The 20,604-nt window shown below is 40.5% G+C and overlaps 1 protein-coding gene across 2 annotated transcripts in view; it reads right to left on the bottom strand.

Moving 5' to 3' along the window:
• Positions 1-209: 209 nt before the first annotated feature.
• The window catches only part of larp1 (La ribonucleoprotein 1, translational regulator), a 52,714-nt gene continuing 32,319 nt past the window's right edge, over positions 210-20,604 (bottom strand). For both annotated transcript variants that reach the window (XM_079650275.1, XM_079650276.1), the window contains 16 exons: positions 18,466-18,600; positions 17,621-17,767; positions 15,590-15,752; positions 14,440-14,584; positions 13,111-13,285; positions 11,987-12,168; positions 10,951-11,049; positions 10,171-10,497; positions 7,770-7,893; positions 7,075-7,280; positions 6,574-6,680; positions 4,908-5,065; positions 4,631-4,775; positions 4,301-4,410; positions 4,014-4,141; positions 210-3,740 (listed from right to left, as the gene is read on the bottom strand). In XM_079650275.1, coding sequence (XP_079506401.1) covers positions 3,516-3,740; positions 4,014-4,141; positions 4,301-4,410; positions 4,631-4,775; positions 4,908-5,065; positions 6,574-6,680; positions 7,075-7,280; positions 7,770-7,893; positions 10,171-10,497; positions 10,951-11,049; positions 11,987-12,168; positions 13,111-13,285; positions 14,440-14,584; positions 15,590-15,752; positions 17,621-17,767; positions 18,466-18,600 — 2,576 coding nt within the window. In that variant the 3' untranslated portion in view covers positions 210-3,515. The remainder of the gene's footprint in view (positions 3,741-4,013; positions 4,142-4,300; positions 4,411-4,630; positions 4,776-4,907; positions 5,066-6,573; positions 6,681-7,074; positions 7,281-7,769; positions 7,894-10,170; positions 10,498-10,950; positions 11,050-11,986; positions 12,169-13,110; positions 13,286-14,439; positions 14,585-15,589; positions 15,753-17,620; positions 17,768-18,465; positions 18,601-20,604) is intronic.

The raw sequence follows: 20,604 nt of genomic DNA, 5'->3' as shown, positions 1-20,604 counted from the left end.
ATCAAATCGTATCGAACTGTATCGCAACAGGGGTGAATCGTATCGTATCGCATCGCCTGGTGTTTCAAAGGTATCGTTAATGTATCGTATCGTGGCAACGTATCGAGATGCGCATCGCATCGGCCTCAGTGATGGAGATGCACATCCCTAATATACATACATATATATATATACAGAGACATGGAGAAATAATCACTCATAAGTCAGTGTTTGAGGTTTTTTTGTCCGTTTTGTGTTTTTTTTCTTTATTAAAGGAAAAGCATAATTACTACAAATTACAAATAACACTAATAGCGAATCACATCAGCCTACAAAGCAGATATTATGAATATTAAATGTTATAATACAAGATCTCATTCAAGTATTTTACATTTTTCCATTTTATATATTTTTTTTGTTCCTTTTTTCCTTGTTTTCATCTTTTTTTCCTCATGACAAGCCTAGATATAGTAATGCAATGAACTATCTTAATGGTTCATATACAGTTATTTATTATTCATATGGCTTTATGGAATTGTCCTTTTTTTCAGTCACCAGACATCAGCCATAATCTTCTGAACGACATCACAAGCCCAAATTGGGCTCTTTCTCTTCTTTCTGTCTCTTCCTCTTCCCACGTCCATCACTCCGATGAGCAGTGTGGCGCCCCCTACAGTTTGTCTGAAAGGCAGAAAACTCCTGAAACCCCCAAATGTCCCGTGACAGGTGATGATCACATTAGAGAGAGGGATCATGTGACTGCCCCAGGAAGGAGGTCCGACTGCCCATGGCTGAGCCATTCGAAGGCCCGGCTGGTTTAGGGCCACGTTGTCTTCTTCTTTTCTGAATGTTTTGTAGCTCATATTTTAACCTCCAGTGAACACTTTTTTATGCATCAACTGTAAGCTTCTGTAACTGATCCAAATCTCCCTGAAGATAAAGCAACAAAACATTAAAAAGGAAGAAAATAAAAGCAAGTACAACTTTGCACTTTCATGTTTCCAACAATTGTGGATTCAAAGGAAGAAACACTGACAGGATTTTCTCCCTGCTAGAACATCAACCAATAGGCTGAATGATTATAACGCAAAAAGGACCAAAACTTTAGTAAAAAAATAAGAAAAAACATGTTTTGATTTAAAAAAGGAAGGGTCAGGCTTGTCCAAACTCTTAATCCGTCAAATGTATTTTAACTCACGAAGGATCTGTTTGACAGTTAATAATTCAATGTCAAACAGAAAATGGCTCAATATTTTCTTTTCCAGAACTTTGTGAATTTCTTCAATTATGGTCCTCAAATCAAATTCACTCAAGTTTTTAGACTTGGCAGATATGTTTGTCGAAAAACAGTGGTTTAAATATTAGAAAATTAGTTTTTGGAAGTTCAACATCTTTACTAGAAGAAAAAAAAAAAAAGAGAAAATAACTGATTTCAACGTGAAACACTATAAACTTACAGCTTTAGTTTTTGCACTGAACACTCGCTGACGCCCTGATGCCAACATTCCCTTTTGTTGTGAATTATGTTCCCGTTTCTGAAATCCACAGATGTTTGAAACTGTCTGACACACCCTGCCTCCACTATAACAACGCTAGAAACACTGCAAATTGAAATTAAAAAGCATTAAAAAGATAATCATGAGACCATTTAAAAAATAAAAATAAAAAGTTAAAGAGTACATACACGTGTAAGGCAAATATATAATCTGTTCTATAAACAATAAAACAAGTAGCAGGGAGCTGTAATCATTTTCTCTTCATCTGTCAAATTCACATTTACATTAGTGGAGGAAGAAATCTTCTATTTGATATCATCAGTACTGGATAAAGATTTAATTATCCACACGTGACTGTAGGAAGTGTGAAAACAGAACAGAACTGAGTCCAGTCTTGAATTTCTCTTGAAAGCGAGGCAAGACATCAAGCTGTGTGTGTGTGTGTGTGTGTGTGTGTGTGTGTGTGTGTGTGTGTGTGTGTGTGTGTGTGTGTGTGTGTGTGTGTGTGTGTGTGGAACTAGCTCACACTGCTACATCTGTACCTGCGCGTGGAAAACACCTGTCAGCGTTCATGCCTGTAACTGATCTGTGAATCTGAGGGTGGGACAGGAAGTGGTGGCGAGCGCCCGAGGCCCGGTCGAGCTTCACGGTGAAGTCGGAGGCCGAATGTCTGGGCCTCGGGAAGCGTCTCCACCCAGAGCACCATGGCCCTCCTCAACATCATCGCTTCTTCAAGTAATCCAGATTGATGATTCCAGTCCTGGGTCGTCACTGATGGTCGACGGATGGATGGATGTCACATGGATGGATGAACGGATGGACGCAGCTTGGGAGGTGCAGCGGGGGGAAAGTCGGGAAAAGCACCCAAAAAGGAAGATCAATCGTTGATTCAATCCCTTCCCGACTTGGCAGCCCACTGAAGTGTTTTTTTTCTTTTTTTCGGGAAAAGGCGACAAACTTCCCGCCAGGTTTGTTTCAGCACAAAAAGCCACGACTTGCAAAACACAGGGAAGAATTACAGGACTTGTAACAGACCAAATGACACTTGGAAGACAGTTCAGAAAAAGTGAAGGAGGGGAGTGAGGGTTGGGGGGGTAAGTGAAACAGTTTGGCAGCACCACCTAGTGGCCTCTGCTTGAAAAAAGGTGACAGGATATATGGTTGATTCCAATGCTGTACAATCGACAATAAGGTGGCGGGGCACATGTTAGAAGCAGTAAAATCATTAAAATAAGGCAACTTTCAATGATCATGTCCATACTGAGGGATTGGTATAAGTCTTTTTTTTTTCTCTCTCTTTTTATCATTTGGTTCTTTAATATTTAACCATCAATGTCCAGCCATAAAGTAAATCAAATATTTTGAATTTGAAGCCCCTCAACTGAGAGCACTGGGGGCTCAGCGGATGGAAATGTCAGTCGCTCGGTTTAAACCACTTTGGTCCGGTTGGATATCAGGAGCAGCACGGCCTCGCGCGCCGCCGCTATCCGGCTTTCAGATGATCAGTGTCCATCAAACTATTTCCAAGTCTCCAATCTCACCGCATGCCAAAGAAATAATAATCATAAATCTGAGAACTGAGGGAGGAGTCAAATATCTTACAGCCAGCAGGACAGTGATCGAAAAGGGGTCCCAGTGACAGAGAGGGGGGTCAACATGAAAATATAAAAAAAAAAGAAAAAAAAGAATGAATAAAATAAAAATAATTCCAGGGTAGTACGTCACCACCGAACCATCCACCGTGTGGACTGGCAATGATTTGTAAGAGAAAAGAAAAAAGTGTTTGACACCTCATCCATTTCTTGCCTCATCAAGACAAAAAAAAGTATATTTTTCATCACAAGCTGACAACTAATTAAAAAACCGAGCCATATTAATTGTTTGTCTTCCTTATTTCTTAATAAAGTTTGTTGAAGTAAAAAAAAAAAAAGAAAAAATGCAGAAGTGGACTACCCCCCCCCCCCCCTCCTGTGGTGCAGACAGAACCAGCGACTAGCAGACGTGGTTGAGTTCATCATGTGGGCCGGCGTGTTGGTGGAGTTACTTCAGTGTCATGGCATCTGGAGCGGGGTCAGCGGGGGGGGCGGGGTCTTTCTGGCTGCTGGGTTTGGCATCATCCTTGGCTGCGGGGCCCGGGGCGAAGGGGGCAGGGCTGGGGCCCGAGCTGTTCTGGCTGTGGGGCCGGCTGGAGGGCAGAGAGGGGTGCCGGCGGCGACTGTCCCCACTGGACGAGTGTCTCCTGCGGCCCCCTTCCTCCATAGGCGGCTGGAACCAGAAATATGGAGGTTAGAGAGGGGGGACTCGTTTTTGAAAGCACAAAACCACAATCAGTGTGATCACTTTTAGAATCAGTTTACTCATAAAAATAAGGTTTCACAATTCTTGATTCAAATGTCTTACTTTCAGTGAAATGACCGGGGATAAGAAATAACCTGTGCCAAAACTACAGGGTCATGTCTTTTCTACAGGTGAGGTTCTGATCTTTTTCACAGATGCTGCCAATCAGCGGTTAAATACCACATAAAAACATTTACTCACGTCAATTCTGAAATCTTCCAAACGTTTGAACTTGTGCAGGTACTCCTGCAGCTTGGGGTCGATCTCCATGGTCTTGGCTTTAGAGTATTTAAGGAAGGCCCAGAACTTCTCTAGTCCATAAAGCTGGCCTGAGGACAGAAAGGGAAAAAAAAAGGTTAGTGTATCTTTTCCTATGAGAGACGAAAGCGTAACCTGAAACATGTTGGTATTTTCGTTGCTTTAATCAAATAATATTGACCCTCTGGTCTGTGTGTTATGCTGTTTTTTCCCCCCCAAATAATTCTTACCAGCTTCGTAGTCCTTCATGGTCTCTTCCTGGAAGTCCTTGAAGATGTCTGGCCTGAACTTCCTCTCTAGACCGTAGCTGTAGTACCTGAACAGGCACTCCAAACCGTACCTGAAACACACAACAAGTTACATTTACATTTTCTTTTCCATTATTGCAAAAAAAAAGCCTGGCTTAATTTAACAACCCACCTAAAGCTCCCAGTAAGAACTGATTTTAGGACAGAACATCATATCTCCTCAACAACTACCCTATTACTGAAATATTATCTACATTTCAAATGTGTTACTGCTACTTATATTTACACCCATTCAGCGTTCAAAGGTCTCACCTGTATCCTTCTTTCCCGTCCTCAACCACCAGCTGTCTGAACTCTTCGTACATCTTCCTGTTAAAGTGATCCCGCAGGAAAAATGACCAGAAGCGGAAGAGTGTGTTCATCTCCTGTGATTGGCCGATACCCAGCCGCTTTCGCTCTGTGATTGTTTGAAGAAGAGCCATTAAGATGACAGGCTTATATTAAAATATAAGATTAACAGTAAAACATCAAGAATGACGTTACCTCTAATTAATTCTGCAGAATGGATAGTAGAAGTAGAAGTGTTTACCGTTTAGGCAGCGCCGGCGGTACTTGTGGTAAACGTGTTGCGTGAAGCCGTTCTCCTTGAGCAGCTCATGTGAGGGGTGCTGGAACTTAGGGAGGGACTGAGGTGTGCAGCCGATGTTACCCATGGCGGGGGTGCCCTCTGATGGGCTGGCAGTGGAGCTGAAAGCGGGGGAGGACAGAGTGAGTATTAGCCACATCAAATATTAGAGTTACGTCATTGAAGTTATGTTGTTGGGTTATCATAAAGGATATATTAAGGAGACTACATTTCAGTAGTTAAAAACAAAAGTTAAGCCTGAATGAGATTAGATTCCACCGGGTCCATCTGCGTTGCGTTACAGCTGCGCCGCGGTTTTGGTCCGGCCTCCTCCGGCATCATACCCTATAAGGCGCGTTTCAGAAGCGGAGCGTCTTGCCTGCCGGCTCGCAGTTTTTGTTGATTTGGGCATATTTCCTGAACAGGCTACTTTGCACAGACAAAGTTAATAATAATTGTAATATCCCAGTAATAAACGACATGAATCAAAGATGTGTTGCTGTATTTTAGTGGTAAAAAAAAATGCATTCATCATCATAATTATTCTACATATATTGAATATGTCAAACGATTAACATTTTTAATCAGATTAATCACAGCTTAAAAATGTATTACCGGTAATCATGATTAATCACCATTCTAACTATGTTTAAAATATGACATTTCTTTATATATATTGTTGTGGGATTGGAAAGATAAATGAAAGAAGGCGGATATATCCATTTAACATATCAACACGGGGGGGGCTAGAGGATTATTTTGCTTACTTTAACATAATTTTTCACGGTGGGGCTAAGCCATTTCTCGGTATACCCTGGCGCTGCCACTGGTGGGATGTATGGGGCGGGCCATTCTGCACATATGTTAAATGCGTTAAATATTTTAACGCAATTCATTCAAAAAATTCATTACCGTCGTTAACGCGATAATTTTGACAGCATTAATATATATATAATTTACACAGTGCTTGTAAACCGGAGGAGAACGCTGGCATTTCTCCTTCTACTTGAAAGACTACGGAGGGATAGGGTCTGCAAAATTAGTGTGTGTGTATATATATATATATATATATATATATATATCTATGCTATATATGCTATATATGCTATATATGATCTGAACGTTCCACTTCCTGCCTGCCCGACATTACGTTACGGCTGCGTAGCGTCAAAAATAGGATTCATCCTAATTTTAGAGGAGCCCTGTGCCGAGACACTTCTGAGCCGTAACGCACCGCGTGTGGTGGAATAGCACCCATTGACTAGAGTGGCCGCGATCGCCTCAGCCGTAACGCGGCGCAGACGGACCCGGTGGAATCTAGGGGTAACTCTCTCCTGAGTCTGTACCTAGACATGAATGAGTCATAACATTAATTCACATGTAGGTAAAGCCTCCCCATTTACAATACATTTAGAACTGTTTCAAGGTCCAAAAAATACAACAACTTTCATTATTGTATACAAAAATATATACAATTGTCAGAGGAGTTGTCAAAAAACGAATAATGAAAGACTAATTTCTACTTCTGCCAGAATTGAAGAAACATTTGATCTGAAGTCTTGTACTGTTTTACAACAGAAATCAGATTTGTCTCTGTCCAAAAGGAGAGAGTGCAGAGAGTGAGTCTCACCTGACAGAGGTGGTACGGGAGCGATGCTCTCTGGAGTCCATCACCCAGCCCACGTGACACTCCATGGGGGGGTTGGAGCTGTGTCGGGTCTTCCTCTTCCTGGGCGTCTGAAAGTAACAGAGATAAACATGTTAAGAAAACCTGGAACAGAGTTTTGGGGATTATATTCTATTATTAAGACTATTTTGCAGGTACCATATATTGCATACACACGTGGGACTACATATTGAGTCCTATTATAGAAATATTTAACTGGTTAAGAGGGGCATGTGCTTTATGGTTCCCCTTTAGGCAACATGTACCCTTTGTAGGGTTTGACTCGACATTGATTTTCAAAATTGTCAGACGCCGACCTGACTGTTACCCCAGCAACATTTTGTCAAACCACTACCGTTTACAAATGGTTTCTTTATCCTAATAAAACTAGGTGTTGGGACAATACAAAGTGAACATCCACTAATTTAAGTCTGTCCCCCTCACATGGGAGGACACATGCCTTACCTTGGCATCTACAGGTCGACTCTCCTTCACCACGGGGTAGAAGCGCGGCGTCATGGTGGAGTCCTTCCTGTGCGGCGTGTGCGGCGTGCGGGGCGTGCGGGCACTGCGGTAGTTGGGCGAGTCAGGCACGGTAGTCGGAAGCGAGCGAGCTATTGAAGAGGGCTCAGGGGCTCCGAATAGTTTGTTCGCCAAAGCGTCTGTTGGGACTGAAGGGAAATATTTGTATTAAAATCAGTATTAAAAAAAGTAGCTGTTTTAATACTTTAAATGCAACTCAGTGTGTTATTTGAGACTTTTGAATAACATTAAAAAAAAAAAATTAAAATCGCAAATTGTATAAATGTCACAATAAGTTGTCGTATAGCAGAGCCTTAAAAACGTATAAAATATATATAGTTATAGCATGTATGTTTAGTTTAAGAAATCAAAGCATAATATTCCGTAAAGAAAACTTAGTATGCCATTAAACAAATTACAAAACATGCATTAAAAAAGTAATATGCCTCAACAATGTCATACATTTATTTAAAAATAAATGGTATAGTATGTTACAAGAAACATAATTGAATAAGCCATAAAAGAGTACAACAAATATAGTGTAGTATGTTAATACAATTTCCTTCTTAAAGAAATACCATAGTATGTGATAAAAACATATAAATAAAGTCATTTTCTTTGTGTTTTTGTGTACTTACTCTGCTGGGGTTTGGGGGGGGCAGGAGGGACCTCCTGCTTGGGGTCGATAGGGGGTTCGGGAGTCAGGCCGTCAAACTGTTCGCGGCTGATCAGGTGGACCTTCTTGAAGTTCTCCACCTCTTGCTGTAAAACAGAGAAAAACAAGAGTTCATGTGTGTCATGTCAATATAGCTTTTTATTTAAATAAAAATATTTCTCAAGGAGGGACAATAAGGATTAAGATATTAATACACTGTAAGCAAAACATAAAAAAAGATTTTCACAGAATTTAAAACAAAATACATCCCTCCAAAAAACCAAACTGTACTGAGACCGAAGCTCTTTCACAATTATACAAGGAAAAATAAAGCAATAAATAAATAACCTGGAACATTGAGGAAAATGTTAAAATGTATTCTTTTCAACGGACCTTATCTGCAGTAATCTGGAGATTGTGATGCAGCAGCAAAACATGGCTGCCAAAAACACTCTTTTCAGCTTCATGTTGCGGCCCTCACTGTTCTGACACGAGTAACTCAACCAGTTCAGTTCCAGCAACAAAAAACCCTGAATTTTCCACAACTATAGAACCTAAAAACAAAACTGTACTGCTCCTCCAACAACAGCAGCTCAATGTCAAACCTTCCTATAAGCTAGTCTTATGTACCAGTCTGTGTGTTGGATTATACACTCACACTCTCTCCTTTATTCCACCAAGAATCTTCAGATCTCTGAGCGTCCATCTTTGTTCCCCCTGTAGCCTGTTGCCTCGACCCCTCAGGCCGAGGCCGTGTTTGTGGGGTTTATTTATAAACAAGCGTCCCCTGTTCCACACGCAGCTGGACGTGTGCTGCCGAGCACGTGAAGGCCTCACAATGAGTTCAACAATGCTACAATGGGCAGCAATGATAACAAAACAAAAACAAAAAATGTTCTATTGTGTCGGGTTTCCATATCCAGAAAAAGCTCTAAATCTACCTCTGGTTTTGGGCAGAAACACCTCCAATCTGCCAATGACTGAGGTGGAAGCTGTCAGAAGAGCCTGATAGAGATATGGAGCACTACAGGCTGTGTTGTTTGATTGTCTTGACCTCTTGATACGTTTCCAGGTGGATCATGTGGTCCCAAAACTCACGCCAACACAATAATAGCTGCTTTTTTATCAATAAAAACCAGAAAATAAAAAACTCAACTTAAAATAATAGTTTCAACACAAACCGACTTATTGTGGTTTGTGGAGCCTAATCACAAGCACATTTGTTTTTTTCATACAACTCAAGCCTTTTATTTTTGAATACGCAAAGATCCTGGGCTGACATCAAAACTTTTAATTGAAGCAAAACACTAATTTTCTGGCTGTCTCTTTAGACATTAATGTAACTGTCTAATCTTAATGTAAGATCAGAGTTGTGAAAGGTTATCATACATGGATAACCATAATAGCTTGTTTTCATGCATACAAAAGCCAAGGTGTAAAAATAACAATTCCCCAAGTAATGGCCAAGTATTGAATTTTTCACATGTCAAATACGTTTATTTCCCAAATATCAAACTAGTCTTTAAAATGTAGAGCTTTTATCTGAGGTGCATTGGTTTCGATGATACTACGTTTTTTAACTTGACCGAGTTCAAAAAGTTTCCAAAACAGATGACAAGCTTGTACCCTGAACTCTAGTTTGGTAAAATGATGTAGCAAAGATGTGGGTTAAGATGATTTAATCTGTTTCACACTACAATAACTCATCAAATAAATATATATGTATAAAGTTTTAAATGTACTTTGATTAGAGCAGTGTTTGTTCACAGTTAGATATGGCTTTGTCACGTATTGGTTTGCTTAAATGCTGAGATCAGAGTTGTGAAAGGTTATCTTCATTGATGTTCTTCAGAGAAGAGACATGAAGATCTCATCACTTCATCAGCACGTCTGCAGGTAGGATTTCATTGGAAATCTCAAATTTAAAGTTCCACCAACACCTCGTAAAGAACACTGAATAACCCATAATAGCTCGTTTTCATGCATAAAAAAGTCAACATTTAAAAATAACAATTTGCCAAGTAATGGCCAAGTAACATTTGAAAACCTTCGAATGAGACTTTGGAGTTTAATTTTTTACTTCAGGCTCACAGATTGTCATATCAAAAAAGTTATTTAAACTAAAGCATGGCTCGATATAAGTATATCATTTTTGTAATAATCAAAATCAAACTCTACATATTGCTTCACCGCTGTTCCTCAGACTTTTTTTAAACAGGGACAAAGAAAAAAAACCAAATTCTCTCACAATGTGGAGCAGAAAAGGTTCCATCTTCTTTACATGTTGGGGCCGTCCACTTCTCGTTGATGGTAAAATAAAACCGTAGACCCTAACCGTGACAGTAAATAATAAATCGTAGGTTAACCGCGCAGAAGGAGCTCACCTTGATGGTGGCGTACTCGGGATCGCACGTGTCGTCCCACAGGTCCCGCTCGTAGTAGAAGAGCCCGTCGTTGATCACTTTTCCGAGCTCGCAGGTCAGCTTGGAGCGCGAGGTGTGGTGTCCCGTGCGGTCGCCCCCCGGGTGTTTCCTCAGGTAGGGCGGCGTCTGAGTCACGATCAGGATCTTGTTGACGTCTTGGTCGTCGATCTCGCCGTCCGTATCATCGTCCGACCAATCGGTGAAGGTGTTGCGCCGTCCGTCAATCTGCTCCATCTCCTCGTCGAACATGAAGTCCAGCTCCTCCGGTTCGTCCGGCTCCGCTCCGTCCTGATCACAGATAAACATTTAGAGACATTGTTGGAAGCCAATTACATGCTTTGACTTTTTGATCACCCTATTGGATTACTTTCAAGATGTCAAATAATGTAATAGCTAACAGAATAAGATGATTTGAAATGACAAATACACAGTGCAAACTGAAAGACTTAATCGTCAGAATTGATCCTCAGAAAATCCCAAAAAACAAATAAATATGATAATCAATTAGTCAATAAGAAAAATATTTTTGAACATTTCAAATGTGATGATTTACTGCTTTTCTCCAGTGTTGCTCTTGCTAATTGAATAACTGAGCATTTAAACTGTTGTTCAGATAACTTATCAATGTATCGCAATTACCACAATAAAAGACTGATGGAGGAAAATAATAAAAGGGAGGACGAAACTATTAGTTGCAGAACTTCTGTTTTTAGAGGAATGATGATCAAGAAGCGTATTCACCTTAGTTCCTGTGGTGGCGGGGGAGGGCGAGGAGCCGGGCTGAGGCAGCAGGCAGCGCACAAAGTCCTCCTTTTCCTTGGGCTGCTGCAACGAGGGGGCCTGCATCAGTGAATCAACACCGAGCACACAGGAGGAGGAGAGAGCAGGCATGTGAAGACGTGAATGGATGGGGAAATAATACCAGCATGACAAGTTAAATATACCATGAGGAAAAGGTTAACTCATAATTGGTAGTTTTCTAAAAAATCATGAAAAAACTTTTAAAAAATAAGAGAAGAAAAGGATAAATTGTGTTGAATGTTTATTGAGGTGGTTAAAAAAGTCTGAATGGGAAAATGGAATTAATTTGCTGTGTAAACAATACTCAATGGCTTCATGCCAGCATCAGTGTGTTTCTTTCTTTAAAAAAAACTTTAAATGATCTATTTCTTTTGAGGAAAAGTAGACTATTCAATTTGCACCAATATTAAAACAATCAGAACTAAATAATGACTTCTTGACATGTTTTGAAATGTTAAGATTTCTTTATATTTCTGCAACTTATCTGCTCAAATCATCAGTGTTTTAAATCAGGATTTACAATAAATTCTGTCAAGTTTTAAATGTACTGTGATTAGTGTTTGTTCACTTGATCCCAGTTAGATATGACAATTTGTTTAATTGGTTTGCTTAAATGCTGAGATCAGAGTTGTGAAAGGTTATCTTCATTGATGTTCTTCAGAGAAGAGACATGAAGATCTCATCACTTCATCAGCACGTCTGCAGGTAGGAGAAAACCTTTAAACTATCTATTTCTTTTGAGAAAAAGTAGACCGTTTTAATATTGGTGCAAATTGAATTATCAGAACTAAATTATGACTTCTTGAGATGTTTTAAAAAAAAAAATGATTTCTTTATAAAGTTAATAGGCACTCTTTTGTTACATTACAAACAAGCTTTTGCTGGCAAGTGGCCAAAAAGCATTATGGTCAATGTGAAACCAAACAATGGAAACTTGGATGGAACAATGTTATGAGTGAATGACGCGGACCCTCACCTTCTCTGCGCTGGCCTTGGGTCTGGCTGGGGAGGGTCTGGGCCTCTTCTTGACCTCGATCCAGCACTCGGAGTCCAGGTCGGGGAGGCTGGCGGAGAGGCCCTTGGGCATCGTCTTGAGGTTGGAGGTGTCTAAATCAGTCTTGCTGTGTTTCCTCACCGGTGTTGAGGACCTGGGAGAGCCTGCAGCAAACAGAACATTTCATATGATTACTTCAAGTCTTTATATTTTTGTTGCTTAAAAACAAATACCGTAATTTCCGGACTATAAGGCGCACCTGAATATTAGCCGCAGCAACTAAATGGAATGATGTGTACATATATAAGCCGCACTGGACTATAAGCCGCAGGTGTTTTAATGTTTCATTACCATATGTAAGGGTTCGTGCACAGAGGGGATTGTCGGGAAAGAGATGGCTGTTTGAGGAAGCTCCCATTTATTAACATTTCAACAAACAAGTTGCATATTGGCATAACGTATTCAAGTGTTAGCATTTAGTGCAATAGTAGCTACAGAACATGTGCTGTGTAAACTGTACTGTATCACATAGCGTTTCAGACACACAAACTTTTCAACTTTCAAACTTAAACGGTGCGCTCCCAGCGCACGTGCCGGCAGTGATCTACAGCAGTGGTTTTCAACCAGTGGTACGGGGACAAACTGTCTCGCTCTCGTAATGTCTGTCTGTCTTGCTCTCGTTCTGTCTCTCGTACCACTCTCGGTTCCACTTTTACTTTTGCGCGCTACCTGTCTCACTCTTTTCCGGCCTCCAGCTTTTCCTGCTGGAGCCCGCCGCTTAAAGTTGGGGGTCCGCGGACCGGCCCTAGAGCCCATAGAGTTAATGGTGGTGGACTGTTACCTGTAAAATCCATAGATTTAGGAGGTCCCCTAGTGGCCGTTAGCTGTAAAAATCCATAGATTAGCCGCACCGTTATATAAGCCGCAGCGTCGAAAAATGGGGGAAAAGGCGCGGCTTATAGTCCGAAAATTACGGTACTGTACTGACTTGATTTCAGATTGAGGCAAATTGTTAAAGCAGAATCGAGAAAAACTAAACTTGATTTTCTTTTTTTAATCCAAATTTCAGTTTCATTAAGAGTTTAAGAGTAGATCAGACAGCTCACCTCTGGGCTCATCGGGCATCTGTCTCGGGATAAACTCGGCGCAGTTGATGAGCTGGGAGAAATCTGTTTGGGGTTGGTTGAGCATGGCCAGTCCCGGGAGGGGCCACTGCTCTGGGTCCACCTTCCGACGGATCTTCCCGTCAATTATCTCCACTTCCTGACTGCCCTTTAAAGCCTGTTAGGAGAGACGATGGGTCAGTTAGTCTGAGCATTAACAACAGAGATACGGTACCGCATGAAGGATCGATCGTATGTCAAAGGATATGAAGTAATACGTTTGTGTTCAGTGCGTCTCAAGCATGACCTCACATTTTCATAAATGGCATTAAGGAGATACATTTTCTTTCATAAAAAAAATCCTTTAATGTTCCACCAACACCTCGTAAAGAACAGTGGATAACCATAATAGCTTGTTTTCATGCACACAAAAGCCAAAGTGTAAAAATAAATATCCAAGTAATGGCCAAGTATTGAATTTGTCACATGTCGAATACGTTTATTTACCAAATATCAAACTAGTCTTTAAAATGTAGAGCGTGTATCTGAGGTGCATTGGTTTCGATGATACTACGTTTTTTTAACTTGACCGAGTTCAAAAAGCTTCCAAAACAGATGACAAGCTTGTACCCTGAACTCTAGTTTGGTAAAATGATGTAGCAAAGATGTGGGTTAAGATGATTTAATCTGTTTCACACTACAATAACTCATCAAATAAATATATATGTATAAAGTTTTAAATGTACTTTGATTAGAGCAGTGTTTGTTCACAGTTATATATGGCTTTGTCACGTATTGGTTTGCTTAAATGCTGAGATCAGAGTTGTGAAAGGTTATCTTCATTGATGTTCTTCAGAGAAGAGACATGAAGATCTCATCACTTCATCAGCACGTCTGCAGGTAGGATTTCATTGGAAATCTCAAATTTAAAGTTCCACACTGAATACACTGAATAACCCATAATAGCTCTTTTTCATGCATAAAAAAGTCAACATTTAAAAATAACAATTAGCCAAGTAATGGCCAAGTATTACATTTGTCACATGACGAATACGTTTATTTCCCAAACATCAAACTAGTCTTTAAAATGTAGAGCTTTTATCTGAGGTGCGTTGGCTTTAATTATGCTACGTTTTTACATTTTGACAGTATTCAAAGTTTCTATTATATGCTTTTTCTACTTGAAATGTAGCTGATTTAACTCAACTCATCAAAAACTTGAATTGAATGAACTATGGATAAACAACAGTTTCTGACAGTTTTGACTCACTTACCACATCACAGCTAAAATGATGTTTTCCAACGTCACTGTACTGTGATAAATGTGCTTACTTCCAAGATGAGGTTCACGTCGGTGGTGAGGGCCTGCACTCGGTGGAAGCTGGCGACGAGGCTGAGGGGCAGGAAGCCCTCCTGGTCCATCTTCCTCCGCAGGAAGAAGTCCCGCTCCAGGTTGTCCAGGCTGAAGTAGTACTCACTAAAGGGGGCAGGAGAACAGGGACACAAATCAGCTGTTTGTAGACGACTCCTCACATCTTTCACTTTAAAATGTCCCTGCTTTACGGAAGCACAAGAGAGCAGTAAGGGAAAAATGAGAACCCAGTCAGACCAGGAGCAGAACAAATGAAAAGAGTATTCAAAACATTTTGTGGAAACAGGCATTGCCACATTGAAACAATACCTCCCAAGGAACCCCTAATCAGAAGCAGAATATTTGACAGGATTTCAAAGCCTCCAAGTAACTTGATAGAGATTTAAACTGAAGGGGGCACTGAGTGCACACGAGGAAAATGTTATGCTACTGCAGTTCAGCTGTCTCAACACATGGGGAAGTGTCTACATCTGCCAAACTGACTGCTGACCTGTTGTTGATGGGTAAGGGGTTTCATTTAGAAGGAGACAGTCGTTTTGGAAAATGTTATCTGAGGTTGTATGTAAAATAAAATTTGATTAATCATAACCACAGAGGTTAATAAGCAGCAAGGACCTTTAGAACTTTAAATAACGTCTAGGGCCTTTTTTCTAACTTGACTGAGTTCAAAAAGCTTCCAAAACAGATGACAAGCTTGTATCCTGAACTCTAGTTGGTCAAATGATGTAGCAAAGATTTGGGTTAAGATGATTTAATCTGTTTCACACTACAATAACTCATCAAATAAATATGTATAAAGTTTGAAATGTACTTTGATTAGAACAGTGATTGTTCACTTGTTCACAGTTAGATATGGCTTTGTCACGTATTGGTTTGCTTAAATGCTGAGATCAGAGTTGTGAAAGGTTATCTTCATCGATGTTCTTCAGAGAAGAGACATGAAGATCTCATCACTTCATCAGCACGTCTGCAGGTAGGACTTCATTGGAAATCTGCTCTGAAAATATCAGACTTCAAAAACCTGCTACTACTAAAGAACGTGTTGTTCCCATGTTCAGTGTTTCAGCACTGCCTCTGTCTGACTTCTGTAAGAGAAGGAGCCAAACTTACATCTGCCTCTTGATGTAGTCCTTCAGATGGTCGTGGTCCACGGAGAAAAGGTCGTTGCTGCTCATGTTGTCGTAGTAGTAGGTCACCGTGTTGCCAAACTTCTGGCCGCAGGAACCGTCTTTCATGTCGTAGGACTTGTAGCCGTAATGGTGGTCATAGTGGCCTTGAAAGGACAGAAAAAGACAGATTTAGTAGTGGTCGTTAAATATTTTTTTTAGTTTCCATAAATATATAACATACAAAATGCCCTGTATTCTGTCTATAAGTGAAAATACCACATGATCACATCACCACATGCAAAAGAATCCTAATGCTGCATGTGGTTCTATTATATTTGAAACGATGTTTAAAAATTCCCTTCAAATGAAACTGATACATTTGGCATTGACTATATTTACTGTATTCTGAGATGCAGTTGCTCGTCCTTAAGGAGACAGGAGGGACGTTAAGCTGGACGTAATGGACAATTACTTTATTTCAAACTACTCATTGTTTATTTTTTTTAAACTTGGCTTCCCTCTTAAAATAAAAAAGGAAGAAGTGCTTCCACCATCTCAGTCTGGAGCTTGGTTTTGTGAAAGAGGAGGGTGAAAATCGAGACCATTAATAGGAAAATAAAGAAGAGGGAATAGAGTAAGAAAAGACAATGTGTATAAAAAGAGAGTGAAACACAGCGAGGGAAGAGAACCTGCCAAAACTAACAGGCCTTCGGGGAAACCCGCTTCTGCTGCTGGATCCAACATGCCTCAACTCTTTCCAACACTCACTGCTTGTTATTGCACTTTCTGTTTTCTCTGTACCCTCCGTGGGGCCAGCGAGGGTAGCCAACCACCCAGTTTGAGAGCAGAGTCAGCCAAAACATTACCAAAACAGAATATGTCAGGTTTAAAATACATTGATTGATGCTGATACATTGATGCTACTCTCATGTCTGTGTGCTATGAAGCTTTAGTCTGCAGTAGGTGAAATGTATGAATACACATTGCAGCTTGTTTGTTTAATCCAGGGAAGTTATTGCCCTTCAGCTGCACAGCATGTACCAGTTATAGCTTCCCAAAGCCACAACTTGTTGTTTCATATCTTTAACCATTCAAAAGCAACAGTGTCATGTGTCTGATTGCAAGAAACTGTGATGGTCCTTCTAAACGTTTTTTCTTACCAGTAAGATATTAACATATTAACCCCACTGTTTGTAGGGAATTACAATACCATTCATTATGACTGCTGAACAATACAACTTCAGGGCTGTAATTGATTGAACTTATTGTAGCCATTAATCCACCAATTATTTCCTATATTAATAATTAGTTTTATTTGACATCCAAATCTCCATATTTGAGAGACCGAAAACAATTTTTTTTTTTTTTAAATCAGGCCAGAGAGTGCCTTTATTTGTAGATGCAGCATTGAAAGGGGGGACAGAGGGGGGAGACAGTGCTTGATGATCTGCAGACCTGGCAGTCCGAGCACTAATCACTGAGCTATCCTGTGGCTATGAAAACGTACTTGCTTAAATGCTGAGATCAGAGTTGTGCAGAGTATCTTCATTGATGTTTAGTCAGAGAAGAGACATGAAGATCTCATCATCTCTACAGCACGCCTGAAGGCTACATTTGACCCATACATCTCCAAATGAGGTAAGAGACATTTTTATTTGATTATGTTTAACAAAAATAGCCATAAGCTAACTACTAAGCTTATGCGTATATGACTTTTCATCCTGTGTGTCAGTTCGTACAAACCTTATCCATCTTACCTTATCTCACTCTACATTCTTAATGTTTGAGTGTCAACATCAAAATGACACATTCTTTATCATTTGTTACACTGTCGAGTAACTAAAATGGTACTAAAGAAAGTCTCTACTCCTAACCAACGCACACAAAATGAGGAAATTCTAACCTCCATATTTAAAAAAAAAAAAAAAAAAGAAAAGAAAAGAAAGTTACTTTTTTTTACATCTATTGTTGTATTACTCAGTTCTATTTAACATTTGTTTCTATAAGTATGAAGAAAACCCCCCACACATACCTCTTCCTCTGCCTCTCCCCCGGCCTCTCCCTCTTCCACGTCCTCGACCTCTGAACCCTCCTCGGAAAGGTGCTCCCTCGCTCTTCACGCTGGACACCTCGTCGTGGTCGTCACGCCACTCCCGCTCGTATTTTTGACTGTGCCAGTCTGCAGGGAAACAAACAGCCTTTAGCACAAACACAGCAGCACAGTAGAATAAAACCACTGTCAAATCGTTTTGGCAGAATTGTCTGCATAACTATTGCTGATTTTCATCAAAAGAAGGTTACTTTTAACTTGAAATCTTGCATATCAAGATAGAATCTCCTCTATGCTACACACACACTTCCTTTCCTTGATAAATGTACATTTAAAGAGCAGGGTTATCAAAGCAGAAGCAGATCGGTCCACATCCTGCTGCTGAGTCATGCACACCGTCTCAACCAGCTAAAGCAGTAATGTCTCCGATAGATCAAGCAGATGCAGTTATACCGACATATCCTGTACAACCAATTTAAATCTGCTGTCACAAGTCAAACAGTAAAACTAGAGACAATATCTCCTGGCATTTAAATCTTCGTGTTGAACCAGCTAGGTAAGGTTATTTCAGTTGTATTGGTTTGCTTAAGTGCTGAGATCAGAGTTGTGAAAGGTTATCTTCATTGATGTTCTTCAGAGAAGAGACATGAAGATCTCATCACTTCTTCAGCACGTCTGCAGGTCAGATTTGATTGAAAAGTCTGCACTGCAGACAAAGACTAGGAAAAATAGCTACTAAAGAATGTGTTGTTTATTGTTTCAGTACTGCCTTTGTCAGACTTCTGTAAGAGCATCTGTACTGCAGAAAGTGACCTGAACACACTGACCTCTGAGGTCGTTCCTGGCGTTGGGGGGCAGACGGGGGTTTTCGTTCTGCCGGCTGTTGTTCCTGGAGGCCGAACGCTCCCTGGGACCCTCGGACTTCACCTCGATCATCAGGGGAACCCATTTCTGCTTGTTTCCTATTTGTAACGACAGAAAGAGTTAACACCGTTAGCAAACATTTGTCATTTAGACACTAATTCAGCCGTATTGAGGAAGGTGTCTGTAGTCATCACCTCAATCATTTATTTGTCATAATAATAATTGTTATTTCTCATTTTAACCAAATGTTTTGGAAATATACAAGTAAGCTAAAAACGGGGCACTGTTCTTTAGGATTATTTTTTACCGCAACAATTTAAGATTTCTCTCAGGCAGGCAAAAATTGCTGCCTATTAGGCTTGGGCGGTATTACGGTATACCAGGGTATTTCGAAATCCCGTTGGTATGATTTTCAATACCGTGACGTCACAGACTGTGTGCCAAATCACAGATGCGTTTCATTCTATTACACTGACACGGAGTTTTGACAGGAACGACATTGGTTGTAATGCACAGCACGCGCCAGCAGAGGGCAGGGGAGGGCAGTCCGTCTTTTCCGCTCTCAGAGCTCAGCACAGAGCTGAGCTGAGCAAGATGGCGGCAGCATTTGCCGGCCCCGAACTCGGACAACTAATAAAAAAGAAAAATGCCTCTGCGCCTGTTTGGGACTATTTTGGGTTTACTCGTCGCCAGTGACTTCATCCAGCACAACGAGAGACAGAGGCACTTCTTTGGGAATGTTTAAGACGGGGTGAGTGAGTGTTGACATTTTTTAATCCTATGCAACTGGTTGATGGTTTTGTAGTCGAGGTCGGACGGTTTTAAAAACGAAAGCATTAACGTGCTAAACATTCACGTGAGTAATCCAATTAATCAAATGGAAATAAGGTTTTTAACACATGCACGGAATAATATTGCCAAACTAGTTAGTGAATATAGCAAACTTTATTCAATAAGTCAAGTATTTACTCCCGGAAAATGTTTATGTATGATGATATATTGTTAACTTAGCTCACTATGGAAACAACGTCGGACATCTACAAACGCGTCCTGTATCCGATCTCAAAATGTGCCATTTGCACAATGTGTGATGTATGCAGCCCTTGTTTTGCACTTGCGCGCACGTCGCGGCACTTTGCGAGCGTCTAACGGCTCGGGCTGCATTTTACACCGAACATATAATATACCGTTCGAAACATCTATTTGCCGCCGAACGACACCTCGCTCAAGTCGACCCAAGTCATACCGTCATATACCGTATACCACGGTATGATGTCAGCAAGGTATGACGGTAGGAAAAAAATGATACCGCCCAAGCCTACTGCCTATAGGTAATTATACTGTGATTTTTTAAATATAAAATAAATATATATTTTAAAGAAGCAGATTTAAAAAACGCAAATAAATGCAAGTATTTTGAAAGCATTGACACCTTTTAAGCCATTTTTGCTAACTGATCAAGTATTTTAAAGTTAGTGATCTGTAAATACCTCATATCAAGATGACTGTTTGGGAAAGATAGTCATTGTTTATTTGAGGGTACTGCTTTTAGAACGTTCATCATAACTAATTGTGACTAAAAGTGCTGAGTCTTTGTGTTGGTCAAAGAGCACAAAGGCCTCTGCAGTACCTCTGCCGGCCAGCGGGTGCATTAGTGTTCTGCTGTTAAAACACTATCTGGTTTAGGGGGGTTTGTGTGGGTGAGTGTGTGACAGATAACACACAAGCAGTCATAGGAAATGACGGCCGGGTTTAAGTGACGTGGCCCTGTGTCTATCTGCTGACTGAGTAGGGAAGAGAAAGAGAGGGAGGTAGGGTAGGAGGGAGAGAATAAAGGGGGAAAAAGACGAAGATTGTGGCTGAGTCACTGCTACAGGAGCAACGACATGCAAACGACTGCTGGAATAATATCAAAACAAGCTCAAAACGCTTTATTCACTGTGAGATTTTGACAGCAGCAATGTGGGGAATTAGTTTGTGGAACTGCAAGATGAAAAAAATATTTGTGCGCATACAAGCTTCAAACCCCTCAGAGTTAACATCAAACTATAGCCAAACACACTTATTCTAAAATGAGTCAGCCGCTCCTAATTAAGGGTTTA

This window comes from Notothenia rossii (genome assembly GCF_949606895.1).
Source record: "Notothenia rossii genome assembly, chromosome: 9".
NCBI classification, from domain to species: Eukaryota; Metazoa; Chordata; class Actinopteri; order Perciformes; family Nototheniidae; genus Notothenia; species Notothenia rossii.
The sequence above is the reverse complement of the archived record's forward strand: the minus strand, read 5'-3'. Positions and strand labels throughout refer to the sequence as shown.